The following is a 25,946-nucleotide window of genomic DNA, read 5'->3' as shown; positions in this document are numbered from 1 at the left end:
CGAGTCAGGTGGAAAGGTTGGCCGGGTTTCGAGAACGGAGGAGGCATCGAGCTACTTTAAGGCCTGAATCGCCCTGCGTGACGTCGGAGGCGCGGTTTCGCGGCGTCTGGGCGGACGCTGCGCTGAGGGGCGGGGCTGGGCGCGCGCTCCAAGATGGCGGCGAACGTGTTCCCGTTCCGCGACGCCCGTTCCGCACCCGACCCGGTGCTGGAGGCTGGCCCGGTGGCACACGGGCTACTGCCGGTACCGCTGGTGCTGGACAACGGGTCGTTCCAAGTCCGCGCTGGCTGGGCGTGTCCCGGGCAGGACCCAGGTCCCGAGCCGCGCCTGCAGTTCCGCGCGGTGTGCGCCCGCGGTCGTGGCGGGGCACGGGGCGGGTCGGGCCCGCAGGTGGGAAACGCCCTGGGCAGCCTGGAGCCACTGCGCTGGATGCTGCGCTCGCCCTTCGACCGCAACGTGCCGGTCAACCTGGAGCTTCAGGAGTTGCTGCTGGATTACAGCTTCCAGCACCTGGGTGTCTCCTCACAGGTGAAGGGCGGAGTGGGCTGGGCTGGGCTGGGCTTGAGGGGAGGGGTGCGGTCTCGTCCCCGCTCACTCTGCTTTCGGAGAGGTAACAGTCACTTCAGTAGCTCCGATTGTCTTTTAGTCGATCCGATGCTAGGCGCTGGGGGTATAGCAGCGAATAAAATGCTGCTTCCTGTATCTTGGAGCATGCATTTGGGCATATATGCTCGTTTGTTAAGAAGTCCATTTATTAACAAATATGTATTGAGCACTTACTCTGTGTCAGGCACTTTTTAGGCATTTGGAGTACATCTGTGAACACACAAAACCTCCTGTGTTTATGGAGCTATTAATACTATGGAAAGATATTCTAGTATGAAAAGGCAGTAAACATAGAATTAAATATAGTAGATTCTACGCCATGATAGGAGAGGAGGGAGTTACATTTTTTTCAATAAGATGGTCAGGGTAGGACTCCTGAAGGTGATGTTTGAACAATGACTTGAAGGAGGTGATTCAGATAGCAAGTCGTGTGAATATCTGAAAGAAAAACAGTCCAGGCGGAGGAAACAGCCAGTGAAAAGGCCCCGAGGCAGGAGTGTGCCCTAATCCTAATTGCAAGGCTGCCTATGTGAGGGGGAGAGTAGTACCTGGAAGAGGATGTCAGAGAGGTAGTGGAGAGGCAGATCACACACCTTATAGGCTTTTACTGCGTGAAATGGGGAGCCATGGCAGGGCGTTGAGCTGAGGAAGGACCTGACTTATGTTCAAAAGGATCACTGTGACTCCTGTATGGAGCATGAATTGTCATGGGTCATAGGGTGGAAACAGGGACGAGTTAGGAGGCTGTTGGAATAACCCAGGTGAGAGATGATGGTGGCTTAGATGAGGCAGGTAGCAGGGAATGTGATTAGAAGCAGTTGGATTTTGGAGATACTTTGAAGATACAGCCAACACGATTTGCTGACAGTTTGGATGGGACCTTGACTTAAATTGACTCTACTTTCGTATTTTCCAGTAAAGATGAGATGAGAGTCTTACAATCGCCTGTGATCAGGTTTTTGATTAAGAGGCCAAAAGCAAATTCAGCCCTGCAATAAGGATTTTGGGTTCTTCTATGCTTCAAGAAGAGTATTCTGTTACCACTCATCTATTTTCCCTTTCTTTTCAAAGTAGGGCTGCGTTGATCATCCCATAGTTTTGACAGAAGCTGTGTGCAACCCACTATATTCACGGCAAATGATGTCCGAACTTCTTTTTGAGTGCTATGGGATTCCTAAGGTTGCCTATGGAATAGATAGCCTCTTCAGCTTCTACCACAATAAGCCAAAGAACTCGATGTGCAGTGGACTCATCATTTCATCTGGATACCAGTGTACACATGTTTTACCCATCTTAGAAGGGAGGTGAGTTGCACTTGTGGCATTTGAGTGCTATTTTGAGAAGCATTCAGGAAACATTTAGTGCGTGCTTTAAAGGCAGAGTGGAAAGAGCAAGTACTAGCCTATGAACTGAGCCCTTGGGCTTAGCTTTGAACTACCTCACTGTGTGACTATGGGTAAGTCCCTTTGCCCATAGTTCTGTCCTTTGTGACCTTCTGGAGGGAGTTGGGGTGGATGATCTCTTAGTTCCACATCCATAATTCTGCAGTTTTATAATTCTGACTTATGGGGAGATAGCTAACATAGTATCTACAGGTAATAGGCATTCAATAGAAATGTTTTGAATAAATTTAATTGAGACCATCTTTGTGTTCTGGAGTGGGTTTTTTTTTGTTTTTTTTTTGACAGAGTCTTGCTATGTCATCCAGGCTGGAGTGCAGTGGCACGATCTCGGCTCAGCGCAACCTCCGCCTCCCAGGTTCAATTGATTCTCCTGCCTCAGCCTCCCAAGTAGCTGGGACCACAGGCACCTGCCACCATGCCCGGCTAATTTTTTTTGTATTTTTATTAGAGACAGGGTTTCACCATGTTGGTCAGGCTAGTCTCAAACTCCTGACCTCAAGTGATCCACCCTCCTTGGCCTCCCAACTTGCTGGGATTACAGGGGTTAGCCACCGTGCCCAGCAAATTTAAAGTTCTTTAATCATTATTGTTTAGACTTTTCAGATACAGTGCCTGGCACATAATGGACCCATACTAAATATTTTCAAGTTGAATAAAAGGCAAGGGTAGTTTATGTCATATTTAAAAGTCTGTTCCCACTTGATTGTTGAGCTTTCACTGTCTGGTAAGAGCCTAGGCCAGCACTGTGTTCTCCTGAGAAGGTTTCTCACATGGCATAAAGAGACTCACACTTTAGAGCTGAATGTCTGGGTTTGCAGCTCTGCTACTTAACTTCCTCACTTCATTTCCTGACATGTAAAATTGGGAACAACTGATTTCCCAGGGTTACTCTGAGAATGAAATGAGATAAGGTAGGTAATGGCACTTTGTAAACTGTAAAGCAGACTGAACATATAAGACAAATACCATTGAATTTCTTGTGAAGTTTCTGTGAAAATCTATGAAGAAAAAAGTAATTCTTAGGTGTTACCAAACACTCCTGATGTATGAAGTTCTCTATGTAAAGAGAATATGCAGAAATAAAAGTAACATGTTAATGTTATATTGAGAGAAAATTACCTGAAGGCTGGGAAATTATCAGAGTGAATCATATCCTGTTCTATGCTGGCATCTGCTGGTGAGGTACGATACAGCAGTGACATTTTAGTTTTCTACAGCAAGTTCCTAGTGCTCTGCCACTTAGTTTCACACATTAGGAAAATAAAATTACTCTGGTTCTTTTACAGTAAACCAGGATGTGTGTGGTTACTTAATGTGTTTACTTAATCAGTAGATGTGGAGTGTTCAGGGAAGGGCTTCTTAAACTCTGGCCTTCACCAGTCGCCTAGGGAGCCCATTGAAATGCAGATTCCCAGGCCCTACCCCAGAGCAGCTGTATACTGGGAATTGGCACGTTCAACATTTCCTCCAGCTAATTCTGGGATACTTGGTCCCAGGACTACAGTTTGAGAAATACATGATGAGACTCATTAAGATCTGACTTTGGAGTGCATTCCTGTTAGGTGGCCATGTGACTGTATAGGTGAACTAGGAATGCCTGCCTAGAGAAGAGGCTATACCAGGAGAACTTTAACGTCCCTTCCAGCTGTCAGGTTTTGTGTTTCTCCTGCTGGTCTGTTTCTTCTTTATCTGCCTTAAATTGTCTTGTTTCTCCCAAGATGCTTCATATTTCTGTCCTCCAGAAATGTCAGTGCTGTTTTCTACTGCTTGGTTATAGATTAGATGCTAAAAACTGCAAGCGCATCAATCTTGGAGGAAGCCAAGCAGCTGGTTACCTCCAGCGTCTCCTCCAGCTGAAGTACCCTGGGCACCTGGCAGCCATCACCCTCAGCCGCATGGAGGAGATTCTGCATGAGCACAGCTACATCGCTGAGGATTATGTGGAAGGTATCCAAGAGGATGTTTGCCTGCAGCTTTTGGGTGTTGTCTACCTTGTATTCCTTAAATTATTGCCAGCGTAATTCTTTGTTTGCTCACTTTTTAAGCACCCCCTTCCCCTTTTTGTATTCCCTTTCTTTTTTTTTTTTTGAGATAGAGTCTCGCTCTGTCGCCCAGGCTGGAGTGCAGTGGCGCAATCTCGGCTCACTGCAAGCTCCGCCTCCCGGGTTCACGCCATTCTCCTGCCTCAGCCTCCTGAGTAGCTGGGACTACAGGCGCCCGCCACCGCGCCCGGCTAATTTTTTGTATTTTTAGTAGAAACGGGGTTTCACGGTGGTCTCGATCTCCTGACCTTGTGATCCGCCCGCCTCGGCCTCCCAAAGTGCTGGGATTACAGGCGTGAGCCACCGCACCCGGCCCTGTATTCCCTTTCTTAAACTATTCAGTAACCTGATAATTTACGTTGTATGGTTTCCCTTCACAAATGGTAGCTTTTATAACTTGCCTGTAATACAGATCTTGGAATTGTACAACTTTCAACTTTTTCCAGATACTAAACATTTTTAAGAGTGAGCAGAACATATCAGACTAAAAATATCTTAAGTTAGAAAACAATTGAAATTGTTTTATTATACCATTAGCATAAAATCTATGCTGCATAAACACTTCTTATTCTTTTCAAGCTTGTCTTGGACTTTTGGTTGTATTTTACACTTCAAATTAAAGTGTGAGTTTTAGTTACTATTGTCACTTGAATGTGATGAAAATATCTTCCTCCTGAATTTAAATAGTTCATATAAAACCAAAGGACTATGGACAATGCCACTGTGAATACAGCTCTATTCCAATAGTGGATTTGCTTGTTCTCGTTGAGGGTGCTGACCTCAGCTGACCAATAATGAGCTCCTGAAGGGCAAAAACTGCATCTTTTTTTTTTTTTTTAATTTTTAATTGTGAAAATCATGTAACATAAATTTGCCATTTTAACCATTTTTAAGTATATGTTTCATGTATTAAGGGCTGTGTTTTAATTAACTTTAGAAAGCATTTATTCAGCATCTGTTATTCCTGGGATACAAAGAAGTTGGGGAGACAGATAGGGAAATAAATAATTGATGAGAATACTCAGTCTGGAGAGTTAGCGGCTTGCCGGAAGACACGGCTGAAGGACACAACTCTCCGTGCTCCCACTTCTCTGTTCTCCAGGTGCTCCAGTATCGACTCTTTTTTTTCTTAGTCAACTTTTTCTTTTACAGTTCTATGATATGATTATAAAGAGAGAGCATGAGGGAATTTTTTAGGATGATGGATCTGTTCTGTATCCTGATTGTGGTGCTGGTTACATATGCTCTCTCTTTATAATCAGATCCTGTCTTTATCCACAATAAACAGGAACAGACTACTGATACACTGAACAACTTGAATGAATCTCAAAGGCATGATGTTGAGTAAAAAAAAAAAAAAAAGTTTCAAAAAGTACATACTATTTGACTCCATTTACGTGACATTTTGCAAAGATAAAACCATAGTGATACAGAAGAAGTGAGGGAAAGATTGCCTGGACTTGGGATAGAGACAAGCTTTTGGGTGAACTCATTTTCATTTCTCCAGAGTAAATAGATTGCTGGGTCATGTGCTTGCATGGTATGTCTTTCCGTCCTTCTACCTTTAATCTACCTATGTCATTATATTCAAAGTGAGTTTCTTGGTCGTTGGATCATTTTTTTAAAAATATCTATTCAAAGTCAACCTCTATTTAATTGTTAGGCTAAACCATTTATAATTAGTTTAATTATTCATATGCTTGGATTTATGTTCACCATTTTATTATTTGTTTTGTTTCTTCCGTTTATTGTTCCTCTGTTTCTCTCTCCTGCCTCCTTTTAGGTTATTTGAGTTTTTCTTTTTTAAGTATTTTATCTGTTGTGTTTTTTACTGTACCTTTTTATTGTAGTTTTTAGTGGTTGCTCTAGAGATTACAGTAAACACAACTTTTCATAGTCTACTTAGATTCTGTGTTTACCACTTCAAGGGGAATGTGGAAATGTCAGCACTATATTGACTCCTTTATTTTGCCCAGTTTATCTTAAAGTTGTCTTATTTATTTCATCTGTATACATTGGAAAGCCATCAGACAGTGTTGTGATTTTTACTTTCAATTGTCAAATAGGTTTTAAAGAACTCATAAGGAGATGAGTCTGTTATGTTTAAGCAGATTTTTATCATTTATATTGCTTTTTCTTCATTCTTGGTGCTCCAGGCTTCCTTCTGGTGGTGTTTCTCGCTGAAGAACTTTACTTAGCAGTTCTTTTAGAACAGGCCTGCTGGCATTATGTCCAGGTTTGGTAGCTGCTTTTAGTTGATTGAGTGGATTCAGGGATTGGGTGGAGTGTATTTTCTCCATCTGACCTATGTCTGAAATGCTGGTATTGATTAAAAAAAAAAAAAACAAAAAAAAAAACAGAGTCTCTTTCTGTTGCCTAGGCTGGAGTGCAGTGGTGCGATCTCGGCTCACTGCAACCTCCGCCTCCCGGGTTCACGCCATTCTCCTGCCGCAGCCTCCTGAGTAGCTGGCACTACAGGCGCCCGCCACCACACCCGGCTAATTTTTTGTATTTTTAGTAGAGACGGGGTTTCACCGTGTTAGCCAGGATGCTCTCAATCTCCTGACCTTGTGATCCGCCCGTCTCGGCCTCCCAAAGTGCTGGGATTATAGGCGTGAGCCACCGCGCCTGGCTGGTAATTGACTTTAATTGTTGTGTTAATAGTGTTTCCATTTCATAACTGTCAAAACTGTTTCTTTGAAGAATTACACAAATGGCGGTGTCCTGATTATTATGAGAATAATGTCCACAAGATGCAGCTCCCATTTTCCAGCAAGCTCCTGGGCAGCACCCTGACCTCTGAGGAGAAACAAGAAAGGCGGCAGCAGCAATTGCGGCGGCTGCAGGAGCTCAATGCCCGGCGGCGGGAGGAGAAACTGCAGCTGGATCAGGAGCGTCTGGACCGACTGCTATACGTGCAAGTAATAGCAGACACAGGGACGGGCGCCCTTCTGTGTTAACAAGATGATCTCAGATTTTCTTGTATATTTTTCCATTGGCCTTAAGATGGTTTGACTGTTTGTCACCTTTGGGGTCAGGAAGGAGTGCAGGGGGATCATCAGCATAGAATACAGTGTAGAAGCAGCTGCTTCTGAAAGAGCTGTGGACTCCAGCATTATTTATTTTCACCTTATAAACTCCTTTATGTTTTTAAACTTTGTAAGTGTAGCATACATCATGCAAAGTGCACAAATCTTTGTTTCATCTTGATGGATTTTCAAAGTGAAACTCACCCATGTATCTGCTGTCAGGTCAAGAAACAGCATTGTCAGCATCCCCCCCAGAAGGCTCCTTTCATGTCTCCTCTTAGTAACTTTCCCACCTTCCTCCACAACCTTTCTCCCCCCCCGCCCAAAAAAAAAGGGGTAACAACCTTTTAGATATCTGTCACCATCATTAGTTTTACCTAATCAGTTGTTGCTAGAACTGTGATGCAATGCTAGCCTAGAGACAGCTAGAGAGGTGGGCAGCTGTGTGAAACTGGAGGGAGCTGGAGGTGTGGCTCTGGGCAGGGTAGGCCAGGGGAGCTCTGGAAGCCCTCTCCAGCTGTCATTTTCTCCATTTGGCTCTGAAGCTACTTTCCTTCCTGTTTGTGAATGCTCTGTTTTCAGGAACTTCTAGAGGATGGCCAGATGGATCAGTTTCACAAAGCTCTGATAGAGCTGAATATGGACTCCCCAGAAGAGCTGCAGTCCTACATCCAGAAGCTCAGTTCAGCAGTGGAGCAGGCTAAGCAGAAAATCCTCCAAGCGGAAGTCAACCTCGAGGTGGATGTGGTAGACAGCAAGCCAGAGGTAACTGAGGGCCTTGGAAGGAGCAGCCCTTATTGAGAGGAGGAGTATCCTCAGAGGGCTGACATCAAAGGGGTTTTGCCCAGAGTCGGGAGGAAAAGAGAGCTGAAGGGACGTGGGTGGTGGCAGAGATAGCACTGACCTTGTACCAACTGAAATTCTGTTAGAAGGGATTTCACCCTGTAGATCCCTGGACACCTGAGCACGGAAAGTGCATTTAACATAGGAAGAACATTCACACAGCAAACCTGTGGTGCTGTCTTGAACCTAAACCAGCTCTACTGATAGTCATTGGCAGTCATATACTTCCTTTAATTTTATTCTAGTATTTTATTAAATATATTGTGGTTGATTATTCATTTACCTCCTTTCCATCTTGATATTCTCTAAGGACAGGGATCATGCTTCATCCATGATTTATGAATTTTTTACAGCAGTTGCTAGTTATGCTCAATAATACGGGTATAGGTTGCCTTAAGATCAGCCTTTTATTGGTTGCTAAAGACCCTCTGAATAAGCTCTTTGATTTTCTCTTTTTCTTCTTCCTCTTCTGTTTTCCTCACCCGTGCACTGTTAATAAGTGTTTTTGAGGCCGGGCATGCTGGCTCACGCTTGTAATCCCAGCACTTTGGAAGGCCAGATCACCTGAGGTCAGGAGTTTGAGACCAGCCTGGCCCACACAGCAAAACCCTGTCTCTACTAAAAATACAAAATTAGCCGAGTGTGGTGGCACATGCCTGTAATCTCAGCTACTTGGGAGGCTGAGGCAGGAGAATCACTTGAACCTGGGAGGTGGAGGTTGCAGTCAGCTGAGATTGCTCCATTGCACTCCAGCCTGGGCAACAAGAGCAAAACTACATCTCAAAAACAAACAAAAAACAAAGTGTGTTTCTGTTTGTTTGAGACAGATCCTTACTTTGTTGCCCAGTTGGAATGCAGTTACATGATCATAGCTCAATGTAACCTCAGACTCCTGGGCTTAAGTGGATCCTCCCACCTCAGCCTCCTAAGAAGCTAGGACTACAGGTGAGCACCACCATGCCCAAGTCATTTTTACGATTTTTTTGTAGAGATGGGGTCTCATCAAGTTGTCCAGGCTGGTCTCGAACTCCTGGCCTCAAGTGAACCTCCCTCCTCAGCCTCCCAAAGCACTAGGATCACAGGCTTGAGCCACCGTGCTTGGTTGTTAATAAGTGTCAAAGTAGCCAAAAGAGCTTAGACCCCAGCATCTTAGTTCCTGTATGGCAAAGGGGCAGCCTGCAGGTCAGTATTCAGTCCAGAAGTCACAGGTGGAGTCCCCTGCCTTTAGAACTGGAACAAAGAGTTAGTAATTGTACATACTATTCCTGGGTCTGTCATCCCTAGAATTCCAAAACAAAGTAACTTATTGCCTTGAGACATGTTTTAGGCAGGATAAACCAGACTAGCCTCTTGTTTTTTTTGTTTTTCTTTTTAAATCAACTTTCATTAAGCTGTTGATTACCTATCCTTCTAGAAAAAAAGATACTTTGGAAAAATGCAAGTCAGTGCCATTTGATGCTTGGGTGTAGCATGGTGCTTCTCAGTGATGTCAGAGTTGCCTTTGGCTCAACAGGAAGCTTACTTTTGCAGTGACTGGCTCCCAGCTGGAGGCTCGCTCATAGTTTCTGCTCTCACTGTTGCATTCTTTGCATCTCGACAGGCTGTCGATTATGTGAGGACAGTACATGAGTGTATGCTTTATAGAGCACCTTACTGGATCACTAAGATCTTGTGTAGAAGGGGCCTTTGCCATCTTCTTCCAACGCAGCATCCCAGATCAGCCTCAGCTGAATCAGTGTGCCTTTTCCATTTTGCTTCTCTCGGTTTTCAGGTCTTTGTTTGAGGTTTGAGTTGTTGTTTACTGAAATCTGGAAGCATGTTGTCTTTGTTATATATTCATCCATATTTAGTTTTTATCATGCTCGACATGTTAGCAGGACATATTCTTCTTTATACCAGAGCAGTGCCACTCAGCTACATGCAGATGAAGGATTTCAGATTTCAAAAGGGGAAAAAAAACCAAACAGCTGTGAAGATGTGATTCTTCAGCAGTTGAGAATCTAGTTTTTCCTTTTCTTTGTTCATTTGTTTGCATTTGTTACATGCTGTGATTCACCACCCATTCCCCCATTCTTTCAGCAGATACTCAGTAGGTACCTACTTCATTTTATGCTCTGGCACACACATTTAAATCTCCTTGGGTTTAGGGGATTTTGAAATGTTGGACTGCAAAAGATTTTTCTATGTGCAACAAATTTGATGATCAGTTGGGCTGGGGGCAGTGGCTCACGCCTGTAATCCCAGCAGTTTGGGAGGCCGAGGCGGGCGGATCACCTGAGGTCAGGAATTTGAGACCAGCCTGGCCAACATGGTGAAATCCCATCTCTACTGAAAATAGAAAAATTAGCTGGGCGTGGTGGCAGGCGCCTGTAATCCCAGCTACTCCGGAAGCTGAGGCAGGAGAATCGCTTGAACCCAGGAGGCGGAGGTTATAGTGAGCCAAGATTGCACCATTGTACTCCGGCCTGGGCAACAGAGCAAGATTCTGTCTCAGAGAAAAAAAAAGCGATGATCGGTCACTAAACCTTTAATGGTTAATCAGCATTCAGCATTTTAGGGTAATTCTTAATGATCAGAGTCAATTACAGTCACATTTGTGGGATAAAGTTACCATGACACTGGCTAGCCAGTTCTACCTTTCAAAAAGTATTTGTATTATTTTCCAATAATATAATTCATTTAGAATGAATTGAATTGATATATGTGAACCAAAATTCATATTGAAATTCCACTTAAGCAGTAATGGCTGAACTGAATTAATACAGCTGGAATTTAACTAATAGTGATCTCAAAAATCTGTTTTCTTATAGACCAATCTATTCTGGCCCTTGTTATTCTGCAGTTATTTCTGTGAGGATGTTGTGGAGGAGCAGGCTTTGTTAGCATGAATTGTAATGAAGTATTTAAACCAGAAGATGCTTGATTTTCATAGCTACAAGCACAACATAAGAGGGTAGGAGGGGGGAGAACACAGTTTTTGAGCATTATCATTTGTTGGAAAACACAATGGGCCAGATATAGAAAGTTCTCCCGCTTTACTAGCCAAGATCAAGGTTGGCCTCTGCTGCTTCTTACGCCGCTCAAGGCTGTTTTAGGGAACCATGCTGCATCGTCTGTGGTATGCCTTGGCAAACTGTCATTCCATGCAGTTCCAAAAGAACAGTCATATTAGTGTTTCTGAACACCACGTAAGACATGTGGAGACCCTGGCAAACTCTAGCAGGAGAGAAGCCAACCGTGGCAGAGAAAACTGTTCTCTGTTGGATGCCTGTTCTCTGTGTTGAAATTACCAGCTTTGTTCCTCTCTGTGAATCATATGAATTGGGATAAGTAAATATCCTTTTTATAATTTTTGTGAAGCTAAGAAGTTATCTTAAGATGGTATGCTTTGGAATGAAGCTAGGTGAAGGTGAATGTTGATTTTTTTTTTTTTTTTTTTTTTGGGCAGCTGAAGAAACCTCTTGAAACCCAAAGCTTTACAATCATCTCTATTCCAGGGGAATTTGAGGGTGTATCCCAGCGGCCCACCACTCAGTGCCAGGCGCAGTATACCAGGAATGCAGAGGTGATTAAGATGCAATACCTGCCTTCCTGGGTACTTCAAAAACAAAAAACGAGGGCTATAGCACCATGCTTAGCTGACTGTAATGAAGCATAGCAGGTATGCTGGTAAATGTGTGTGGGAATACACATTTGGTTTTTTGAGAAAGGATTGGATGTTTCAGCTGGTCCTTGAAAGATTATTTGGGCTGGGCACAGTGGCTCACACATTTAATCCCAACACTGAGAGACTGAGGAGGGAGGATCGCTTGCACCCAGGAATTTGCGACCAATCCCTGAACCACATAGATCCTGTCTCTAAAAAAAATTTTTTTTGGCCGGGCGTGGTGGCTCACGCCTGTAATCCCAGCACTTTGGGAGGCAGAGGCGGGTGGATCACCTGAGGTCAGGAGTTTGAGACCAGCCTGGCCAATGTGGTGAAACTCGTCTCTACTAAAAGTACAAAAATTAGCTGGACGTGGTGGCAGGCGCCTGTAGTCCCAGCTACTTGAGAGGCTGAGGCAGGAGAATGGCGTGAACCTGGGAGACGGAGCTTGCAGTGAGTGGAGATCGCACCACTGCACTCCAGCCTGGGCAACAGAGCGAGACTTCATCTCAAAATAAATAAATAAATAAATTTTAAATTAGCTGGGCATGCATCTGTAGTCTCAGCTACTTGAGAGGCTGAGGTCGGAGGATCACTTGAGCTTGGGAGTTCGAAGCTGCAGTGAGCCATGGTTGTGCCACTGCATTCCAGCCTGGGCAACAGAACGAGACCCTCTCTAAAAAAAAAAGGAAGATTATTTGATTTCAGTAGGTAGCAGAGCAGGAGGGAAGGACATTTTAGGTGGAAAGAACCACACATGCAGGTATATAGAGTGTGAACAAGAAAGGCTGTGGTGGGTGATGAAGTGGAGATTAAGGTCTTTACCCATTAGGCTTACGAGCCTGCATATTATCCTTCAGACATTCGTAGCTTTCCAGGGATGTTGAGCAAGTGAATGAGACAATGAGATTTTGTTTTGGGAAACTAACTGGTGGCAGTTAGGATGATGGTTGAAGGGAGGGGTGAGGCTACAGGGGGGAAAACAGAACAGATGTAGGATCAGATGTAGGATCCCAAGATCTCACTGCCATTTACAAGCCAAGGTGACGAGAGTAGCAGTGTTGATTAGGAATAGAGCATGTGGCATGTGCCGACCCCTTGCTGAGCACCTACACAGGTGTCCTCCTGGTTCATGTTCACAACTCAACGGCTAGGTACTATCATTATCCCTCTTTTACAGACAAGGAAAGATTGGAGTGAGGTCACATAGCTAGAAGTAGTACTGGTCAAATTCAGACACGAGCAGTTCAATTCCAGATTCCACTCTTGTAACCCTTAGGCTGTATTGAAAGGCGGTGGGTAGATGGTAGTGCCTTTGACCAAGTTTGGGAAGATAATTGGCTTAGTTTTGAGCACCTTTTTTTTAAGAGATTGGATCTTACTCTGTTGCGCAGGCTGGAGTACATGGTGTGATGATGGCTCACTGTAACTTCAAACTCCTGGGCTCAATTGATCCTCCCACCTCAGCCTCCCTAGTAGCTAGGACTATAGGTGTGCACCATCACGCCCAGCTAACTTTTTGCTTTTTAATTTTTTGTAGAGATGGGTCTTGCTGTGTTGCCCAGGCTGTTCTTGAACTCCTGGTCTCAAGCAGGCCTCCCACCTTGCCTTTCAGAGTGCAGGGGTTACAGGCATGAGTCACCGCACCTGGCCCTGAGCTCCTTATCTTTAAAATCACTGTAGGACATCAGGTGGAGTTTTTCAGGACTCTGTGGGACATCAGGTGGAGCTAGGGGAGGACAGAATCAAATGGGAAGGGAGAAAAGAAAAATTCCTGGAGAATGCCACCGCTTGAGAGTTAGGTGACAGAAGAAAAGCCAGGACGAAGATTGAGCAAGAGCAGTCAGAGATAAAGGAAGCCAAAAGGATTGATGGGAGAGTTAAGAGCTTGAATGGTCATCTTAGCTAGGATGATAATTATTTTTTGAAATAAGGAAGGCTTGGAAGGATAAGAAAATAGGACATGAGAGTGATCTGGCTGCGATATCTGTCACCCCATTGATTGCCAGGGTTGATCTGGCTGATCTGGCTGGCTAGGCGGGTGTCTCCTGTCCTCACCACTTCGTGTGTGTCCCTCCCAAAGCTGCATGCTTGGTCGAAGAAGACGACCATCCCCAATAGAGGAGGACTGGTCTTCCATCAAGGGTATACAAGTAGCTGTGCTCCCCCCCTAGAACCTCCAAACAAGCTCTCAAGGACATGAAAATAGATAAGGAAGTAGAATGAAGAATAAAGAGGGAAGTTCATTTTTTGAAGCAACTAAGGTGATCTTTTAAGATTCCCAGGGTTGAGATTAGAAAGGAGACTGTGGAGAAGGGTTTTGGGAAAGGGCAGGCAGAAGGAAGCTGAGAATAACCACAGGATTGCCTAAATAGCACGTGGGACTTTCTGCACTCTTGCCCTGCTGGAGCGTATTTAACTTTTCTATTGCTACAAAAACCACTCCAAACTTGGCAGCATAAAACGACAACAATTTTATTGTGTTCATGGGTTTGGTGGGTGAGGAATTTAGAGAGGATACAGCAGGGATCTCTGCTTCAAGGTGCCGGGAGCCACTGCTGGGAAGAATTAAATAGTTGGGGACTGGAATCAGCTGGAAGGTTTTTCACTTGTCTGGTATCTGGGCTGGGAGGACTTAAGGGCTCGGTTCATGGGGGACTCTTGACCCAGGCACCTACACATGGCTTCTTCATGTGCCTTGGGCTCCTCCCAGCATGGCCACTGGTTTCCAAGAGGGAGCTTCCCAAGAGAGCAGCCAGAGAGTGAATGTTTCAAGAGATGAAAGCATAAGAAAGCTGCATGACCTTTTAGGACCTTACCTCAGAAGTCACATGACATCATTTGCACCATACTTTGTTGGTTGTAGTCCTCACAGTCCCCCACTGAGACTCAAGGGGAGGAAACAAAGCCCCTCCACCTCTTTATGAGGAGTGTCAGGGTCACATTACAAAAAAGCGTGTGGGATAGAGGTTACTGTTGTGACCTTCTTTTAAAAATATAATTTGCTCCAGAGCCCAAGTGGAAAGAGTACTGGGAGGCATCCTTTAGACTGCAGGCTTATTGCTTGGATGTAACAGAAGCAGATAGAGTTCATGGAGGGATGGTGGCAAAAGTGATTGGATTCCAGGCTGGATAGAGAAGGGTGTGTGAATCCACAGGAAAGGTCATCACATGGATTGAGGGAGGCCAGGGTGGAGGTTAGGATGAAGATGAAAAATAGGGTAAAAATGTGGGGTGTAGAGGGGAGCGACTCCAGTGGACCCCAGTGCTTGCTTTCACCTGTTACTTGGGGAATCACAGGTTACATGTTTTGTCTGTAGTTATCTTAAATACACAGATGATATTTTTGTCTTCAACCCAGTAATACGACAGAATTATTTAAGGGACCAAATTAAGTGTGTGTTTAAAAGGGAAGAGGGAAGAGTTGTTCATTTCTCACCCAACGCTGCCCCAAGTTCATGTCCCACTTATACATAGATGGAGAAGCGGCTCAGAGTGTGCTTTTCCAGCTCTGCCTCTGTGGACCTTTCATATACCTTTGGTTGCCTTCCAAGCTGGATCAGTGACTGCAGAGCCTGGCGGCCTTCTGTTATGTCACACTGCCTCTTGGTTCCTGCTTCCCCCAGATGACAAACCACCAAATGAAAAACAACTTTGATGATCAATTTCCACTCCTCTCCTGGAACCCTTTGGGGTCATTCCTGAAGAACTGGGTTTGGTGCCAAGCCAGAATAGGCACAGACACTCCTGTGGGAGGGCTCCTTTCTTGTGAGGGGAGCTGAGAGTCTTCCAGATCACAAACTGCAGATGGCAAGGGGAATGTTCCTTTACTCCCTCTCTGCTGTCCCTGCTTGGACAGAGGAGCCTGTCATTGCCGCAGCTGGTCTTGCTGCTGCGTGTAAAATCTTTCATTGATCTCTTGTATTACCTACTCTGACCTTAGGCTAGATCGTTTCCATATTCCTAAAGCCCCACTTGTCTTATCCTCGGCCTCATGATTTGTAGAACTCCAGCTTAAGGCAGAACAGAGACTTCGGAACCGAGTAGTTCTGTCTCTTCCCACGTGTCCACTGCCTGCTAGTGCTATGTGACCTTGGGCAAGTTACTTCACCTCTCTGAGCGACAGTTTCCTCACCCATCAAATACAGCAATATCTGCAGTGAGGATTGTGCAGATAGCAGGTGTCCCTCCCCTCTGTGTCTGATTCAGTATTGGCAGGGACAGCTTTTCCTTCCTTCCCTGAGAGCAGGGTTCTTTAGATTCGTATCACCCAACCCATCTTCTTTCCTCCTCAAATTACCCCTATAAACCAGCCCCCTCATCCTGTACACAAGTCTCACATGAAGAAACATTCGCTTTCCTTTCCAGGGTTGATCCTCAAGCCTGGAAAATCCCCCTCAAATATTGTAGAGTCATCTATACTGAACAGAATTTAGAGTACATTGTCACCCATTTTGCATGCCATATTTGCCACATGACTTTTGGTGTGTGAATGTGTGTGGGGTATTGAGGGGTATTGCCTTATTTTAATGCCAGTTTACATTTGCAGTATATATGAGTAGGTTCGAGAGAAGTATATTTAAGTCCTCTGAATTATGTTGGTAATTTACATACTTCATAAATTCCGAGAGTAAGGCGAGACTCAGAATGCATACTCACTGGCGCAGTCTCCTCTCAAGCATACTTGGCTATTGGGTACGCTCCGCTTGAACCCTCCCGAGACGCTGCCTCATAAGACAGTCCATTCTGCAGCAGCTCTCATTGTTGCAGCATTCTTTCCTGGGATGCAACTAAATATTTCCACCCGGAACTTCTCTCCAATGACAGATGTCCAGTGACAGATGGCTAAAGATGTCTTTCAGAACCACCACCATCCCCAGCTTACTTTGTACAGATTAGAATTAAAAGCGCCCTAACTTCTCTTTTGGAAATGGTGCCGGCATGTCTAGACCCTGCCCAGGTTCATTGTGGTCATGGAGGAGAGCTTGTTCTGCAGGACTCCACGGATAGGAAGCACTCCGCTACCTTGGGGCCTCTAGTCCCATTCCCAGCCCAGCAGGACCTGCTGTTAAGGGACCGATTGTTAAGCTCATTAGTGTTGGCACATACATTTATTTAATAATTTATTTATATCTCTGAGGCAGAGTCTTGCTCTTTCACGCAGGCTGGATTACAGTGGCGTGATCATGGCTCACTGTAGCCTCAACCTGCCAGGCTCAAGTGATCCTCCCACCTCAGCTTCCCAAGTAGCTGGGACTACAGGTGCTTACCACCACACCCAGCTAATGTTTGTACTTTTTGTAGAGATGGGGTTTCACTGTGTTGTCCCTGCTGGTCTCGAACTCCTGGGCTCAAGCAGCCCGCTTGCCTTTGCCTCCCAAAGTGCTGGGATTACAGGCATGAGCCACCGCTCCCTGGCCAGCAGATGTATTTATTAATTATTAAGAGATTGCTTTAACTTTGCTGGTAGTCTAGCTGCCTTGTAGGATAGCAGCTGTCACACCCTTCCCTCAGAGTTGCGTGTGTGGTGGTGTGACTCATGCAAGCAGCAAGTCTTCCACGGGGCCCAGCCATGAGCTGGCACCATCAGAAGGCTTTAGAGAAGGCGGGGGTTGGTAAGGCTTGTATAAAGTAGGAAAGGTAGGAGATCAAAGCAAAGCCTGTTCCTGGCTTTTTAGTCTTCGTGTTCATGTGTGCTTTTTTAAAAATAGCTTAGAAACATTTTCATAGTTTTTATGTAAGGTTTTAGAACATTGAGCAAGATCCCAGTTCTTTTTTGTGGCACTAAAGTGATAGAACTGAGGCCTGCTGAAGGTACAGGTTCCATTTCATTTTGCTGCTTCTCCTCTTAGACACCTGACCTGGAGCAGCTGGAGCCGTCTTTGGAGGATGTGGAAAGCATGAATGATTTTGATCCCTTGTTTTCAGAGGAAACACCTGGAGTGGAGAAGCCGGTCACCACTGTCCAGGTTTGACTCCTACAGCCCAGAACATGCTTATTCTTTGAAGGTGTTGACTTAAATGGCTGGGCTAGTCTGTTTCTTTAGGACTTAAAACAAAACTGTTATATTAGAAAATTGGGTACCAATACTTAAAACATCTGAAATCAGGGATTTTTTTTCCCCAGTGATTGATGGATTGGTTCCAGCACCAAGATCTGTGAATCTGTGAGCAACAGTCCACCCAGCAGAAACATTTGGGAAAGTGATTGGGAACTTGAGATCTGAAGACTGGCTCCTAATGGTTTCATTTACATTTAAGCCAGTGCCAGTACACATAATCCTCTTTGGAGTCTATGTTTCTGTCATTACAATACCAACCAGATAAACTGTCCTGAGGCTGAGACCCCCCTGGGAGAGAGCTTCCTTGCCATGCAGGGATGGGGCACTAAGCAAGGCACTGAGCAGGAGACTTGTCCTTTAGGCTGGGCCTTTTACTGCTGCTCTCCACAAAGCCTCTCCCTGCAACCCGGGGACCATTTCATGATGGAAACATGTACATGTTTATAATATACAGGTTGGAAGAAGGTAGGAAATTGAATTAGCAGGTCAAGAGAGTTGGGAGAGGCTATACTGGCATTAACAAGGGACAGAAACTGTTGGGATAAGAAATGCAGTTTGAGGAAACTAGCCACTGGAATGTTTGTCATTTGGCCTAAAAATATCTTTTAAACCTTGGGTTTTTAAAGCCCGTGTTTAACTTGGCAGCATATCATCAGCTGTTTGTTGGGACAGAAAGAATTCGAGCTCCAGAGATTATTTTCCAGCCATCTCTCATAGGAGAAGAGCAGGCTGGGATTGCAGAGACTCTTCAGTACATTCTGGACAGGTGAGACAGCGAATCTGCTTTTCCTTCTATTTTCCTGAAACATTTCCTTGGATTTTGCATTGAATGGTAGATGTGATGGTCAGGCACTTGAAAATGCGTCTCACTCTCTTCTCTTCATTGACTTGCTGTGCTCAGACAGTATTCCCTTAATCTCTTATCACCAGGCCTGGCACCTAACTGGCACCTAACTGGAGCTCTGTAGTTAGTTGTTTTCTGAACCTATAAATGCTGGGTTGACTCGAGTAGCTTTAAGAGTGTCTTTTAAGTTTGAACAACCCAATAACATGTACACTGGTTTCCATGTAAACCTTCACATTATTAAAGATTAGTGATCTTAAATCACCCTAAAATATTGCAGAGCTAATAAAATTTTTTCCCCTCCTTTCCATTCCTCTTAAATGTAAACTTAAGAGTTTATATTTCCATAAGAATCCAGGTGTTTTACCCATTTACGCGGGCATTTACCTGAAGTGTGAGTTTGATCATTCAAGTTGGTCAAGTAGGGAATCGAATTTTGTAGGACTCTGGCTGCTGTTGGTTATAACGACAGGGAAACGTGTACCTAGCAAGGAAGAAAAAGCTGCTGCTGCTACTTTGAGTGCCTTTGAGCCTTGTCTTAACAGCGGTTGGAAAGTGATCAAATATGTCTTAGATAAAGCTGTTATTAAAAAAGATAAAAAGAAAGCACAGGTCGATAGATGGGCCCTCAAAAGGGAGGCATGGCTTTTGGGGATAATGGAAATGTTTGTCCCTTGATTGTAGTGATCGTTACTGGAGTGTATAAATTTGTTAGACTTTATCAAAACGTATGTAAATTTATTCTCAAGTTTATTTTTTTTTAAATGTATTATAAAAGTATAAAAATTCTAATCATGTTAAGGAGATAAGTTGGCCATTCACATTATGGTTTTGTCTGGCTATGTGGACACATTGGGCTGGCATTCTGTAGAGACACAAATGAAAATTGAAAGTTTTGGTTTTTTTTTTTTTTTTTTTTAGCTTTTTGTGTAGATGTTTTTCTGTTTTGTACTGAGAGCTTACATTTCTGCATCCACATTTTGTTCTGATATTTGAGTTAAGGGACTATATTAGGAGTTAGTTGTTTCTTTCCTAGGTACCCAAAGGACGTTCAGGAAACGCTGGTTCAGAACGTTTTCCTCACTGGCGGGAACACGATGTATCCTGGGATGAAAGCCAGAATGGAGAAGGAACTGTTGGAGATGAGACCCTTCCAGTCTTCTTTTCAGGTACTGATTGTTTGAGTAGTCAGTTATTCTGAAAATAGCATTACCTGTTTTCTGATTGCAAAAGTAATAATCATGCAGAAATATCCACTGTTAACATTTTTGTGGCTTTTCTTCTGATCTTAAGTCCATGTTTAATTTTTAAAGCAAAATGGGAATCGTGTTTTATATACTATTTTGTGGTTTCTTTAAATTGGAAGATGAAGACATGCATAGAATTCTAATAGTGTGAAAAAGTGTACCTGAAAAGTAAGTCATTCTCCCTACCCAGTCCCAGCCCTGCAGGCAGGGCTTGTCTGCCATACATTTTCTACACATGTGAGTGTGTACTGCTTTGTAAGCTGAACTGAACTTGTCATGAACATTTTCCCATGTCATTGTTCTGTTAAAATACTATCTTTATGACTGGTGTGAATGCCCCACAATTTACCTACCAAATCCCTGATTACCAAGAAACATGGTGTGAGCTCCCATCATGGACCAGGCACTGTGGGGATGCTGAGATGTCCTGAACACAGCACCTGGCTGCAAGGACCTCACTATCTGAGCAGGCAGCAGCCAGGTAAATCAGAGTGTAAGGGATATACAGGCATGGGCACCTGGCAGTCTCCATTGGCGTTCAGAAAAGGCTCCATGGATCTGGATCTTCTCAGGATGAATAGGTGTTTGCCATGTAGACAGTGTGGGGCATGGGACACATTGGAGAGAGCATCCCAGACAGAAGGATTAGCATGAGCAAGGGCACACAGGCCAGAAGCTTGTTGAGGGAGTGAGAAGTGGCTGAGTGTTGCTGGAGCACGTGTCTGACAAAGAGGAGAGGAGGTGGGTGAGGTAGAGAGGTCAGCAAAGCCCACACTGTGCAGAGCCTGTGCATCCTGCTAAGAAGCTTGGCCATGGTCTGCTCTGCTGCATGATGTAGTGTACATTCAGGGTGGCGTCTCGGGGCTTTGGTCCTGACTCCATTGTCACCATTACTGAATTGTGCTAAGCTTTGGCTTTCTCAGGGGTAGGAAGGGGTAATCGGTGTACTGGTGCACATCAAGCGCCCAACAGTGGGCCTGCATGTAATAAACTCTCAGACATGAGCTGTTGTTTTGAGGGTCCCTGAGACCATTCCAGGCAGGATGTTTCTCTAGGAGGATTCACAGGACTCAGCATGTAATCATACTTACAGCTATGACTTAGTACGGCAACTCAGCAGAGAGACAAGGTGCCTGGGGTGAAACCCGGGAGCAACCAGGTGTAAGTGTCTGAGGCCTTTCCCTGTGGAGTCACACAGGACATAATTTCCCCAGCAGAGCCTTGTAAGAGCGCATTAAGTGTCACCAACCAGGGAAGTTGGTAGGAGATGCAGTGCCTGGGGTTTTATTTGGGGACCGATCACATAGGCGCCCCCTGCTTGGAGCATACCCAAATTCCAGGCTCACAGAAGGGAAACACGTGTTTGGCATAAACCACATTATTTGTATGAATGGGCTTATTGAGCCACTCTTACCAGGTGGTGGTGGGGACCTCCCAAAATCCAAGTTCCCAGATGCCTGCCAAGGCCCCACCCTTGGAAGTAGCCTTTCTAAGGTAACAGTAGGGCCGTTCTGTTAACTCTTTTCTGTACAGCTGTTATCTTTAGCCATAGTGATGAACCATGAAGGAGCCTAAGCAGGGAATGTGATCTGATTTACATTTAGTAAGATTTATTTGACATTGATGTGCAAAATAGGGTATTAAATGTTGGAAGCAGACCAATTAGGAGGCAGCTTCCCAGCCTCTAGGAGGAAGCCCTCACTCCACTCGTCAGGCTTTACAGGGTCCCTTGTGTTCTGACCTTGAAGAACTGTCCAGGGTTCTCTCATCATTCCCCCTTCCACCCTGCACTTCAGCCACAGCTCACTGCTATTAGTTTTCCAGAGTTTTCCTGCCTTAGGGCCTTTGCACATGCTGGCTCCCTTTGCATAGAGTACTCTTTCTAGCTCATCCAGCTCTCTCAGTGGCTGGTTTCCTGGAAATCACTTCCTCCAGGAAGCCTTCCCTGTCCTTTCCTATGTTCCTTACGAGATCCACCTCTGTTAGGGAAGAGACAACCACTGTCTTGTGAAATGTGTCCCAAGCCCTTGGCACAGTGTCACTTGGTAGCTCTGCAGGAAATAGGAAAGCAGTGGCAGAGGGAGAGGAAGAGAGGGAGTTGATGTGAAAGAGGCTAAGGCAGTCAAATTGTCAGAACTTGTTAGTAAGTTGGATCTGGGGAGGGAAGTGAGACCTAAGGTAATTCCTAAGTTCTAGGTGGAGCAACTAGTTTGCTGAATAAGAGATTCACTGGACAAGGAGCTGTGGGAGGAAGGACAGACTTAAGGGAGAGGATAGTGTGTTCCATTTCCAGGGTGGGTTGAGTTTCCAATGGACACACGGAGAGGTGGCCACAGCTAGCTGGATGAGCGCTCGGTGGGGAAGGGGGAAGGCGAGAGGGTAGTTTTACACCCTTCCACCTGCCACAAGCATAGATGTGTTCTGGGCACTCTTTGGGAGGGTAGGTGATGTTAAGGATGAATTCCTAAAGAACACTAGCATTTAAGGGCTGTAGGACACCCATGAGTCTAAGAAGGAGGTGGAGGAAGAGGAGGGGGGAGCAGGAGAGAGCAGCAGTGCTGAAGCCAAGGGGTGACAGGAAGGGGCGTGAGCATGGGGCCGAGTCACGCTGGCAGTAGCGACTTAGGATGAAGTAGTAGAGAAAAAAATCGTAGAGGATTTTCAAGATGTGTTTCTTGATAATTTCCAAAGTCTCCCATGAATCACTTTGTGAGCATTGGTTGTAGGAATGCTGCTACCAGCCAGATCTTTTCCCAGCCCTGCTTTTGCTGTTTTGGTCTCACCTGACCTTGCCTCAGCTCCCCCCGACTCCTGTTTCTGCCCCCTTTCACATTGTAATGTCATGAGTGTGTCACACCGTCACTAAGCCCTGATGTTCCAATTTTAGATTATATATTCAGCAGTGGCTCAAACACACCGGCCACCTAAGGCCCTCCGTGATCATTAGAAGGAAGAGAACCCCAAGATGTGCAAATTTACAACTTTAAGTTCCTGTTTTTTCTTAAACAGCAAAACATTTTTAAATATTACAAAAATATCAGACAATTTAAACCAAAATGAAAACCAAGAAAACTGTAGTTTCAGTGTCTGCGAGCAATGTTGTTTGTGTACTCTCCGGTCGTTTTCATCTCATGTATGGTTTTCACCAAAAAGAGATTGTTGACAGCTTATTTTGTAACCTGTAATTTTTTCACTTTCGAATTATTGTGACACTGTTTTTATATGAATAGGTACATTTCCAGAGCATCCTTTTTATGGCTATATAGTCTATTAATCATATATCTTGCTGCATTTTTTATTAGTAATGATGAGAGCTACGCTTTATTGAATACTCTGTAGCAGGCAGCATCTACCACGTGCCTTACACTCATGCACTTAAGTCCCCTGAAGCCAGGGGGTGGGGCCTCTGGTTATCCTAGTGGCGAGGTCCTGGTTCACAGGCCCCTTGCCCACGTGGCAAGCCCAGCAGCTGGACTCCCGAGCCTGCACTTTCCCACCTCCATTTGCGCATGCTGATTCCACCATTACGGCCTCTGCCCTTCACTCCCGAAAGTTCTGAAACCACCATTCCAACCTAGAACTCATGGGATTGGTGGAGTGGGGAGGTGAGAGGGAGGTAGGAAGTGAGGCGGGTGACTCCAGGACACAGGAGGCCCGATGGGAGCTGCAGCGTTGCCGTAATGATCAGGTCAGCCTAGCCGAGGGCCTTCTCAGAGCTGCTGAACCCCAGCCCAACTCCGATGAGAAGAAGGGGAAACTAAGTGCCAGCAGCCTCACAGGGAACGCCCAGGTCACCCCTCTCTGCTGCCATTTCTCCTGAGGCTCTTTTGCTACCCTGGCTAGAGCTGCCTTGCAGCAGCCCCTGTTTCCCTCTGCTCAGAGTGGGGAGCAGGGCCAGGAAGGCCTTTTCCCCAGGTCACAGGCCAGCCTCCGCTTCACCTCTCCCTGACAGCTTGTGGTTGACAGCATCGCACAGCAGGAGGCTGAGCCACTGGCCCCTCTCTGACCCCGAGTGTCAGGTCTTGTGTTAGTAAAATGTCTGACAGCCATGTGTTCTGAAGAATCTGGGCATTCCAGCTCAGCTTTGTTTACAGGGTGTGGAGCTAGCCCCGAACTGTCTTGGAGTGCACTGGGCCCACCTATGTGTATATTTCTGGGGATAAAATATCGGGGGCTGTAGCTGAGCCAGGTGACATTCACGCCTGGAGCCCTGGTGGAGGTGTCCTGGTGAATCTTCTTTGTGTTTCAGGTTCAACTTGCATCAAACCCTGTGCTGGACGCCTGGTACGGTGCTCGTGACTGGGCCTTGGACCACCTAGATGATAATGAAGTTTGGATCACCAGGAAAGAATATGAAGAAAAGGGAGGAGAGTACCTCAAGGAGCACCGTGCTTCCAACATCTATGTCCCCATCCGCCTGCCGAAGCAGGCCTCCCGCTCCTCAGATGCCCAGGCATCCAGCAAGGGTTCTGCTGCTGGCGGAGGTGGTGCTGGCGAGCAGGCGTAGCAGAGGCCCTTCAGAGAGGCTGCCCTGCACACCATGCCTTGGGCCATGTTGGCAGCATGACAAGACCGTGATTGTGCTAGATGTATCCACCCAAGTCTGCTGGTCACATTTGGCAGCAAAATGGATTTCTCCTGGGGAGAACAAAGTTAAGGGACACTGAGACCTGTCCTTCAGAATTAGGTTCACTTGGGGGCTTCTGTGGTGAAGAGACTAACTGGCCTTCTGATGTCTTTGTTCAACTGTGACCGGCTGTGCAGTCAGCTTCCTGTAGCAGTAAATGAAGACAGAGTGGAGGACACAAATGTACAAAATGCACAAGACTGATTTCTTACCACGTTTTAGTCTTTTTTGTTTTAAAAAAATTATTTAAAATTTATCTTGTCTGTGTAGATACTTTATTCTTCTGGATGTATTCAGAAATTGCATGAATGCCCAGTGAGGGGAGGTCTTTCATGCATATGAAAAGGTAATGTTTATTGCCAGGCACAGTGGCACATGCCTGTTAAGGCCCACCTATGTGGGAGGCTAAGGCAGGAGGATCGCTTGAGCTCAGGAGTTGGAGGCTATCGTGTGCTGTGATCGCATCTGTGAATAGCCACTGCACTCCAGCCTGGGCAACATAGGAAGACCTTGTCTCTAAAAAGATACATTTTTCATAAAAGGTAATGTTTGTGCAATAAAAGCAGTTGCCTCAGGAACCAGAAATATTTCCCTCCTCCTATTTTTTCCCCTTACAGATAAGGAGAAAAGGCCCAGAAAGTTACCAACATGTGAGGTCACTCTGCAAGCCAGGGACCTGCTTGGTGCCAGAGCCAGTGGCCAGCATTGTTCATACTTTCTCTGCTGGAAACTTTTCCACCATACAAGGCCTACAAATGTTTTATTTCTGTCCCTCTGCGTTTTTGGCACCTTAACTTTTTTAGACTTTTCGGAAGAAAGAAAGAGACTGGAGGAGGTTTATCCTGTGTCCTATTCAGTTTTGCCATAACCTCACATTCCCTGTACCTTCCCAGCTCTGTCTTAAGTGGACAGATAACCCCTCCCTTTTACAGAGATTGCTTGGTGAGAATTTTAACTCAAAGACAACCAATTATTGATCCCAGAAGGCCCCTGAGCTAGTATCATTGTCACCGAATTTGTACCTTTAAATCTCATGGAGCCTCTAGCCCACCCCTCTGATGAGGCCACCACAGAACCTGTTTGCTCATACGGTTTACCAAGGGTCATATCGCCTGGATCTCCAGCTCTGGAGGGCTTAGAAACTGCAGACTGGGAGGGAAGGAGCAGTGGTGATGGAGAGAATGGAAGACCACAGCTGACCCTAGACAAAGGAAAAAGGAAAGGTTATCACAAACCTAAACAGAACATGCACAGGGGGAAGATACTCCATTGAAAAGAAATAAACGAAATAAGATAGTAATAGATACGGAAAAGAGGCAAAGGAAATTAAACTGTAGTTGAAAATTTGACTATATTGAGGTTTTGTGGTGCTGGTGGTAAAAACAACGTGACATAAACTTTACCATCTTAACCATTTTTTTTGTTTTGTTTTTGTTTTGAGACAGAGACACTCTTTCGCCCAGGCTAGAGTGCAGTGGCGCAATCTTGGCTCACTATAGCCTCCACCTCCCAGGTTCAAGCAGTTCTCCTGCCTCAGCCTCCCAAGTAGCTGGGACTACAGGTCTGTGCCTCCAAGTCTGACTAATTTTTTGTATTT

At 45.3% G+C, this 25,946-nt stretch overlaps 1 protein-coding gene across 1 annotated transcript; it reads left to right on the top strand.

The window, feature by feature from the left end:
• Positions 1–24,605, top strand: LOC105496337 (actin related protein 5). Its single transcript, XM_011766684.3, has 9 exons — positions 1–528; positions 1,681–1,910; positions 3,787–3,956; positions 6,755–6,972; positions 7,663–7,845; positions 17,422–17,538; positions 18,258–18,397; positions 19,512–19,644; positions 23,972–24,605. Exons 1-9 carry the CDS (start codon positions 154–156, stop codon positions 24,227–24,229), a joined length of 1,824 nt encoding a protein of 607 aa, XP_011764986.1. The 5' UTR covers positions 1–153; the 3' UTR covers positions 24,230–24,605.
• The last annotated feature ends 1,341 nt before the right edge of the window (positions 24,606–25,946 follow it).

Source organism: Macaca nemestrina, chromosome 15, assembly GCF_043159975.1.
Source record: "Macaca nemestrina isolate mMacNem1 chromosome 15, mMacNem.hap1, whole genome shotgun sequence".
Taxonomy (NCBI): domain Eukaryota; kingdom Metazoa; phylum Chordata; class Mammalia; order Primates; family Cercopithecidae; genus Macaca; species Macaca nemestrina.
This window is presented reverse-complemented; position numbering and strand designations above follow the sequence as displayed.